General features: G+C 38.2%; 1 protein-coding gene across 1 annotated transcript; it reads left to right on the top strand.

Moving 5' to 3' along the window:
• The first annotated feature begins 204 nt into the window (after positions 1 to 204).
• On the top strand, positions 205 to 1,614 carry LOC110925133. Its single transcript, XM_022169105.1, has one exon. The coding sequence runs from the start codon at positions 205 to 207 to the stop codon at positions 1,612 to 1,614; it is 1,410 nt and encodes a 469-aa protein (XP_022024797.1).
• Positions 1,615 to 10,297: the final 8,683 nt, after the last annotated feature.

Genomic DNA, 10,297 nt, shown 5'->3' with positions numbered 1-10,297 from the left:
GGACTCGAGGTCAGGGGAAACTTTGGTTGATGACACACAGGATTTAGAAGATTCATCGGTGAATCATCAGCAGCAGCAACTGGAAGTAGATAAGGAGATCAGTAAGACGAAGGGAATTGGGAAAAGTATTCAAATAGAACTCGAAGGAAAGGAAGACTTAGTCAGGAAAGCGATCGAGGAAGAACAGGTGGAAGTGGGTCTACAATGAATTTTGGGACTTACAATATTAAAGGGGCAGGAGGGGTGGGGAAAGCTAAGGCAATAAGAGGGTTGATATCGAAGTTTGGGTTAAACTTTATAGCGATCCAGGAAACACAGTTCAGCGATTTACCGGAAAGAATAATCAGAAGATTTTGGGATAACACAGCAGTGGATTATGTAAAGGTGAATGCAAACGGGAGATCTGGGGGTTTGATATCGATGTGGAGTACAGGAGCTTTCAAAAAAGAAATGGAGGTGACTAAGCAAAACTTTATATTAGTAAGAGGTAAAGTAACAGGTGAACAAGAAGATATGGTGGTGGTGAATGTCTATGCTTCAACAAATCAAAGCAGTAGAAGACAGTTATGGAACGAATTACTGGAGCTGAAGCAATCAGTTCAAGGAAGATGGATTCTATTAGGAGATTTCAATGAGGTACGTTATCCTGAGGATAGATTTAACTCCCAGTTTGATGCGGGGGGAGCATTATGTTTTAACAACTTCATTATGAATGCCGGGTTACAAGAATATAATATGGGTGGAAAGAGATTTACATATATGTCAGGAGACGGTAGAAATCTAAGTAAAATTGATAGAGTTCTAGTTTGTGGGGAGTTTATTATGAGATGGCCGGACGCAACTTTGCTGGCTCTAAACAGAGACGTGTCGGATCACTGCCCTTTGGTATTAACAACAATCGCTAACAGTTTTGGACCAACCCCTTTTCGGGTTTTCCATAGCTGGATGGAGGCCAACGGTTTTGACGAAGCAATTAAAAAGGGGTTAGATGTGCCCTGTGAATCAAACTTCAAAGATGAGTGTATGGCGATAAAACTCAAAGCTATAAAGGAAGAATTGAAAAAGTGGAGAAGTAGTGAGAAAGCGAATGAAGAAGACCAGTTGGCTATCGCTAACGAAAATATTCAGAAATTAGAGTCAGTGGCGGAGTCGAGGTCGCTCACTGAACAGGAGATTGGAAGCTGGCAAGAGTATAAGAAAGCGGTAAAAGAGTGGCAGTTAGCAAAAACAAAGGACCTGATTCAACAATCAAGAATAAAATGGATTGCTTTGGGTGACGAGAATTCGACGTTTTTTCACGCGGTGGTAAATAGCCACAAGATTAGGAATAAGGTGAATGGACTATGGATTGATGGGGTATGGATCACAGAAGCTAATGTAATTAAGGAGAGTTTTAAGCTAGCCTTTAAGGAGAAGTTTAAAGAACCGATTCACTCAAGACCAAGATTAGGTATGGAAGGTTTTAAGAGATTGATGGACAATGAGAGCTCAAAACTCATAGAACAATTTAAGGAAGAGGAAGTAAGAAAAGCAGTATGGGAGTGCGGCGGAGACAAGGCCCCGGGTCCTGATGGAATAACTTTTTCAGTAATAAAAAATATTGGGAAGAGTTGAAGCCGACGATTATGGGGGTGATGCAACAACTTTTTGTACATGGCTCGATTCATCATTCTTGTAGCTCATCATTTATTGCTCTTATCCCAAAGGTAAATGATCCGCTTGTGTTTTCTGATTTTCGCCCCATTTCGCTAATTGGGGTAGTAAACAAAATTATATCAAAGGTGTTGGCTAACCGGGTAAAACTAGTCTTAAATAGCGTTGTCTCAAATTCTCAATCGGCTTTTATATCAGGCAGAAACATTATAGATGGGCCGCTTATAATTAATGAAGTGGTTGGGTGGGCGAAAAAAATGAAAAAAGAAATTTTTGTGTTCAAGGCGGATATCGAAAAGGCCTATGATATGTTAAATTGGAAATTCCTTATTTCTGTTTTAACACATATGGGTTTTCCGTCGAAGTGGAAAAATTGGGTAATGGGACTACTTTATTGTGGGAGAGGTTCAATTTTAATAAACGGGGCACCAACCGGTGAGTTCCAATACAAAAGAGGGTTGAGGCAAGGGGATCCTCTTTCCCCGTTTCTCTTTATAATGGCGATGGAGGCACTACATGTAATGATGGTTAATGCCGAAGCATCAGGGTTATTCTCGGGAGTAAAGCTACCAGGGAACGAAATAACAATAACCCACTTATTATTTGCGGATGATTCTATTTTCGTGGGAGAATGGGAAGATAGTAACATACAAAATTTGAGACGGATACTAAGATGTTTTTACCTAGTATCCGAACTAAAAGTAAATCCAAAGAAAAGTCAGATTTTTGGGATAGGGGTTGACGAAGAAGAGATTATCTCTAAGGCGAATAGCTTTGGGTTCAAACCGGGTAAATTTCCATTCACGTACCTGGGATTGAAGGTAGGAGCAAACATGAACCGAATTCAAAACTGGAAGGAAGTAATAGATACTTTCAACAGGAGGTTATCAAATTGGAAAGAAAAGTTGTTATCTTTCGCTGGAAGGGCAATATTGGTAAAATCGGTACTCGGTTCGCTACCTAATTATTTTATTTCCTTGTATAAGTGCCCGATTGCAGTAATAAAAATCTTAGAAGGTATAAGGAGAAAATTTATTTGGGGGGGGGGGTAATAGTACGAACAGAAAGATGAGGTGGATAAAATGGGAAAAAATCGTAGCATCTAAAAAGTTTGGGGGGCTGGGCATAGGAAGTATTAGAGATTTAAACCTAGCGTTATTGGTTAAATGGTGGTGGTGGCTGAAATCGGAACCGCAATAGCTATGGGCTAAAGTTATAGGTTCAATCCATAAAAACAAAAAAAGAATCACATCTGTCCCTTTGAAAACCGAGTACACAGGGGTTTGGAAAACGATAGTGGAAGTTAGAAAAGACATGAAGAAAAGGGGTGTAATAATCGAAAAGAATCTCACAAGCAAAGTTGGTGTCGGGGATAAAACTATGTTCTGGATTGACGTATGGCTTGGTGAAGTTTCATTAAGAGAAAGGTTTCCTTTACTTTACGATATAGTAAAAAACAAAAGAGCCAAAGTAGAAGAGTGCTACAAACGAACTAACGGGGGTATCATATGGGATTGGGCTTGGTCGAGAATCCCAACAACAGAAGACGAAAGGTTACAAGCTGCTGAATTAATGGTTTTATTACATCAGTTCCGGGTGACGGAAGATACTGACAGATGGGTTTGGTGTGGGGACAAAGAAATGGGTTTCTCGGTGAAAAGCGTTCGAAATACACTGGGAAAAGACATAAATTTAAATGTAGTAGCGGATTATTACTTTTGGAACAATTGGGCTGCACAAAAATGCAGTATGTTCGTTTGGAGAGCTTTGAAAGGGAGGATACCGATGGCAACTCAGCTAAGAGAAAAAGGAGTTCCGATTGCAACCGATTTATGTAGAATGTGTGACCGGCATCAAGAGACACCGGACCACGTCCTAGTCAACTGCAGAGAGGTAAAAGAAGTCTGGAAACAAATAGGAGCATGGGTCAAAGCTCCTTCAATTGTTCAGCAGGAGACTCTAGGGGAGATATTCAACGTACTCGAGGAGCAAAGCTGGCCGAAGAAAAGAAAAAAGCAGTACACGCTATTTTTGTATTGACAACATGGATCATCTGGAAGAAACGGAACGAAAAGGTTTTTCAAGGGAGAAATGGTGAAGTGTTCAAAAAAATAGAAGAAATAAAAGAAGAATCGTTTTTATGGATGAAACACAAATCAAAGGTACAATTACCTTCTTAGGAGAGTTGGGTGTATTTTTCTTGGTATGGGTAGTTGAAGTATTTATGTTTCTGTAAGTTGTCGATTGTGTGAGTCTGTTTAATCTTGATGTACTGTTTGGCTATCATAGCACCTTGCTATGGGCCGATTTTGGTTTGATGAATAAAGTTCTGTGTTGCTATTCAAAAAAAAAAATGACTCTTATTTATGACTATTTTACCCTTAATGAACTATTAAATGAGTATTTACATATTTCCCCATTCCAATATCATCAATCAATTACATATTTACCCAATTCATGTACCACCACCCCAATTCTTCTACTTGTTACTCTTGTCAAAAAATACAAACAAAACCATAATACTCATTAAAATGCAATCCTTACTTGTTTATAATCAATTCCAATTAAAAAACATAAAATTTCGTAAAATTTAAGAAGTACAAATACGATACGAAAAATTCAAAATCACCCACTCAACTGAATTTAAACAGGCCAAAACATTTTAATAGAAATTTTTGAAAGAGTCGATGTAAAGAAATTTTTTGAAAGCAAAAACATTTTTAATGGAAGTAAAGGAACGATTTTCTGTCAACATGGTAATCTAAAACAATTAAATAAAGCTCATATTCCAACAAATAAAATCGATTATGTTATTCAAAAGCAAATTAAAGTAATGATTAAATAATTGTTTTTAACAATTGATTGATAAGAGATTGATAACTCACAATAAAGAAAGGTCGGCAAAAGCACCGGCAGTGGAGGATGACCAAAAGTAGCAGCAAACCAGAGGAAGAAGAAGAAAGGACGACCGTAATGTGTAGGGTTTAGGAGGATTAAGCGTTGTGAATGTATGAATGGGAATATGAAACAAAATGGTAGGTTTTTACAAGGGTAATTGGGTAATTTCTTTAAAAAAAGGGGAAATATGTAATTATTTTTTTTGGTTTGGGGAAATACGTATTAAACTAGCTTAGCAGGGGGAAATATGTAAAAATCCCTTAAAATTATGATGTAACCATTAATTGCATATGTAGCAAGGTGTCATTTATGTGATAAACTAGTAAATTAACCTGTTGCGGCGGCGTGCAAACGTAAAGTAACTCAAGTTTATACCATCTAATGAAAACATATTACATCTGACCCGACTCGTTTCCAAACAAAATTTACGTCAAAATGTAGATCAACTGAAAAAGTAATAAAATTAAGCATAAAAACGTATTAAACGTTATCACCCGACTTATTTGTGAAAGACATTTATGTGGAAATGTAAACCAGTTTGAATTTATACTGACACGTGCATACAAATAAAAGCTTAAGAAAATAATGTTTTAAAGTTAAAGAGTGGTATTCGGGTATTGCAACACACACACACAAACACAAACAAACTGCAAGAGAAGAATAAAATGAAGATGACACGCCGGATTTACGCGGTTTGGTCGGCTAACCTATGTCCACGAGCTGCAACTAAGATACTTTTATTATTTCTTTATGCCTCACTCGTGACGAGGATATTACAAGTAAAAGATATAATATATAGAGAGACTAGTTTAGGGTTCACAACTTATTAAATAAGAAAACATAAACATGCTATGATAAAGAGATATTGGGTCGGCCCAAAGCCTCCCATGTCTTCAATCTTCATTAAACCAAGTAACAAGTCTTCTAAGTCTTCAACTAATAACCCAAGCCCAAATCAAGACTCCAAAACTCAACAACGTTGTGACGACGTCAACACGTGAAGTAACTCGAATTTATACTGTCACTCTTGGAATTTATTGAATCTTGAGGCTCCTCGTATGTAGACTGAGGGTTCATGATAGTAGTCGACATACTCCTTTCGGTAGCTTAAGAAATGTGGCATCTCGGGTTCATAATTGTTGTAATCTCAATCTTTATTGTAGTGGTAATCCATTTTTGGATAGCAACATTCTTGATAATTTGGTGGTGGATGTTGTTCAAAGTGTGGATAATATGACGATGTATCCTTAAAGTCTTCATAACCCGCTATCATTTTTCCTTGCCTTCCATCGATAAAACCTTCACGTTCCCTATATGATTGAACTCTTTTATGGAACAATGGACATTTTGCAATTGATGGTACCAATCACATGGGTCACCATCTACCCAATTCATGATGAAATCAGTTGCATGCAAAACATGAACTTGCACAGACAAACTTGACTACCCAAGGTAAAAGAAAATAGATAAAGGAAAGAAAACTAAAAACTATTTTAATTATTATTATTATGATTTTTAGGATTTTAAAACTACTCAATATACATAAAATCAAACAAGTAATACAATACCAAGTGCATGTAACACCCGTTTACATTTTTAAATATTATATGATAAAAGATACCTTGGATTACATAACTACCAAAATAAAAAGTTTTAAGTGACACTTACTAGACAACTACCGACTAGTTTAAAATATTCAAAACATGATTAACAAGTCATTTACATCAACAACTTTGTCTAGATAAAGTTATATTAAAGCGGAAGCTTTCAAAATGTATGTTCGGTTCTTAAGTAGCACGCTTGATCATCATCCAATTAGTTCCCATCATCACCTAAGGTCAAAACCAAATCAATTGTTAGTTTTGATGACATTAGAAGGTATGAAATCAAGTTCCAATATCAAACAAGCAAAGAAAAATAAAATTTTCAGCTTTGTAGTCTGTCGCGCCCCGCGACAGATTTCAGATAAGTTTACGCGGGCCGCGAGAGGGCCCCGCGTGTCGCGACAGATTCATGGTCTCCCTCCGCGTGCCGCGGGGGAGACGGTTTTCCAGCTGGTGCAGGTCTATTTCCTGCACATCTGCCCAGCTCCGGAAATTTACTATTTTCCAACTTTAAACTATCATAACTTTTTACTCACTAGTCCGTTTTTACCGATTCTTTTTCCTATGTGTCCGTAATAAAATTACGGATCTAACCATGTAATTTTCATATCACGGAAACCGAGATGCCAACGATTTGTCCCCGATTTCCTTGTTTCGTTTATCCAACTCATTAACAATGGTTGCATTGTACCACTTTTAGTTTCTTAATACACTTGGCATGCTTACCCAATATCCCGGGCTTATAACCCTTGTGTAGTTGCGCCATTCATGGCTTTGTGTTCCCTTAGAACTATAGGCTTATTTCTTCGGAATTCAAACATTCCGTTTTAAGTGACAATTGTACTTACTTCTCTTTGTTTGATCCAATATCCCGGATTTACAACTTTAAAGTATCAAAGCTGAATTCTTAAGTGTAGTGTAATCCAACACTTAACAATATATAAGACTTTCAAGCCGTTACTTTCACAATTCATTTTATGACCACAATTTAATCAGTTTGGCTACATAGTGAAAACCATCACTTTACTAGTAAGCCAACCTAATTTATAAGCCTTTATTTTGACCCGTTTGATGGTCGGGTGAACTTCGCCACTTTAAAGACACATCAAACGCATCCATTACACTACGACTCCATTACACATTAGACCCAAACGAATAAGCATAATTCAACCAGACTAAAGTCACGTACCTTTAAAGCACACCTTTTCCACGAGTATCCCCTCCGGCGTGTCCGCTTGACGTCCTGGATTCCTTGCCTAAAGAGTTCAATTCATAACAAATTTAGAACTCTTTTATAAGCTTTAACGCATTATTTCTTAACATAGTCAAATCTGCGTTTTCACCCAACCTTTAACATTTTAACCCTCTTTTAGGCGTTTTATCAAAGACCTAGCGGGTCAGATTTCTACTTGATTTAAACCAAGTTCATGACTTGAAATTATCACTCAAACTAACTTCAATTAGACCATATACACATATTTTAACATCAATAAATTTTAGATATCATCTCATAATTTCAATTTACTCTAAAACAAGAGTCTTAATCCTAGTGTTTATCAAGTTTCTACCAACACATTAATCACCTAAAATGGTGATTATGAATCTTACAATTTTGCATGCAAGGCTTTAACAAGAATTCACCTAGGGTTTATCTCTAGACATCATATTTCCTCTATTTTCATCATTACAACATCAAAATCAAGCTAAACATTCGATTTTCATCATATGCTAGAGATTTAAATCGAATCAAAACAACCTAATTTTACATACCTTATGATCCCCTTGACGAGGTGATCACGATTCTATGTTCAGATTTCGATTTTGACTTGGTTTGAGCCTTCAATTTGAAAGATTAGTGAAGGTTAGGGTTTTTGAGAGTGGGGGTCGCCCTCTCCTGCCTTCTGATCGAACCAGGGACTCAAAATGGGGTATTTTGTTTTTATTTTTACTAACTTAGTAATTTAAGTTTCAATTTTGACAACCTAGGCCCCTCCATTCTTCTTTAGTTAATATCTTTGGCTTTTAACTCATTCGTGTGTTACTACAAGACTCCTAACTAACTGGGTTATTTATCATAGTTAGCTTATTCTTGTTTATTATACACTCTATAATTCTTATGTCATGTTTTATATTTTCGGGGTGTTACAAGTCTACCCCCCTTAAAAAGGGTTTCGTCCCCGAAACCGAAATACATACCAAATAGTATAGGGTAGAGCCGTTGCATCTCCTCCTCGGACTCCCAGGTGGTATCCGAACCCTTCCTATGTTCCCATTTGACCTTCACTTGGTTAATCTTTTTGTTTCTCAAACCCTTCACTTTACGATCAAAAATCGCAATTGGCCTTACTACATAGTTGAGGCTGTTATCCACCTCGATATCATAATAGTGGATACAAGTAGTTTCGTCTGCTAAACATTTTCGGAGATGCGACACGTGGAATGTGCTATGTATTCCACTCAACTCCTCAGGCAGTTCGAGACGGTATGATACCTTACCAACTCGTTCAACGATTTCGAATGGTCCAATAAATCTTGGGCTCAATTTTCCTCTTTTTCTAAACCGTATTATTCCCTTCCACGGCGATACCTTCAACATTACTTTATCACCCACTTGAAATTCAATCGGCCTCCTTCGTTTATCCGCATATGACTTTTGTCGATCCTGGGCCGCCTTTAGATGAGTTCGGACCAAGTCGATCTTCTCATTCGTAGTTAGGATTATATCAGTAGGTGCTAATCCTCGTGGACCCACTTCTCCCCAACATACCGGGGTTCGACACTTTCTACCATATAACATTTCATACGGGGCCATTCCGATGCTCGCGTGATAGCTATTGTTATATGAGAACTCGACCAAGGGTAGATGGACATCCCAACTACCCCCGAAGTCGATAATGCAAGCACGTAACATATCTTCCAACGTTTGTATTGTTCTTTCACTTTGCCCATCCGTTTGAGGATGGTATGCAGTGCTAATGAACAGTTTAGTTCCCGTTTGCTCTTGGAATCTACGCCAAAAGTCCGAAGTAAACCGAGTATCCCTGTCGGACACAATGGATATCGGCACCCCATGGCGTGCCACGATTTCATTGGTATACACTTCTGACATCTTTTCAGATGTATAAGTCTCACGAATCGGAAGGAAGTGAGCACTGTTTGTCAATCTATCCACAACTACCCATATAGCATCAAAACCACGGCTGGTTTTGGGCAGTTTGGTCAGCAAGTCCATTGTAATTTGTTCCCACTTCCAAACTGGAATGTCCAATGGTTGCAACTTACGGTATGGCTTCTGATGCTCTGTTTTGACTTGTAAACAAGTCAAACACTTCTCCACATACCTCACAATATCTTTTTTCATTCCGGGCCACCAATAATTTTGCTTTAAATCCTTATACATTTTAGTTGCCCCTGGACGGATCGAATAATGGGATTTATGGGCCTCGTCAAGTAGAAGTGCCTTGGCTCCACATGAGTTTGGGACCCAAATCCTCCCAAATCGAGTTTTCAATCCATGGTTACCGTCCACCAAGTCTTTTAACTGCCCAACTATTCTTTCCTTCTACTCATTTTCTTCCTTTATTGCTTCAGTCTGAGAATTTCGAATTTGGTCAAGCAAACCCGATGTCACAATTAGTTGCATCGATCGTACTCGGATAAGTGTATAATCTGTCTTTCAGCTCAACGCGCCGTCACTACATTAGCCTTCCCGGGGTGGTAATGTATATCACAATCAAAGTCTTTGACAGTTTCCAACCACCGCCTCTGCCTCATATTTAATTCCTTCTGATCGAAGAAATACTTCAAGCTTTTATGGTCGGTAAAGATAGTGCACTTTACTCCATACAAATAATGCCTCCATATTTTCAAAGCGAACACCACCACTGTCAACTCGAGGTCATGCGTAGGATATTTCTTTTCATGAGTTTTTAGCTGCTTGAGGCATAGGCTATAACCTTGCCTTGTTGCATCAAAACGCAGCCAAGCCCCGAATGCGATGCATCCGAGTAAACTACCATATCGCCCGTTTCGTCCGGTAATGACAATACCGGTGCATGGGTCAGTGTTTCCTTGAGCGTTTGGAACGCCCTTTCTTGATCTTCACCCCAGATAAACTTTTCGTCCTTACGGGTTAACTTGGT

Source organism: Helianthus annuus, chromosome 17 (assembly GCF_002127325.2).
Source record: "Helianthus annuus cultivar XRQ/B chromosome 17, HanXRQr2.0-SUNRISE, whole genome shotgun sequence".
NCBI classification, from domain to species: Eukaryota; Viridiplantae; Streptophyta; class Magnoliopsida; order Asterales; family Asteraceae; genus Helianthus; species Helianthus annuus.
The sequence above is the reverse complement of the archived record's forward strand: the minus strand, read 5'-3'. Positions and strand labels throughout refer to the sequence as shown.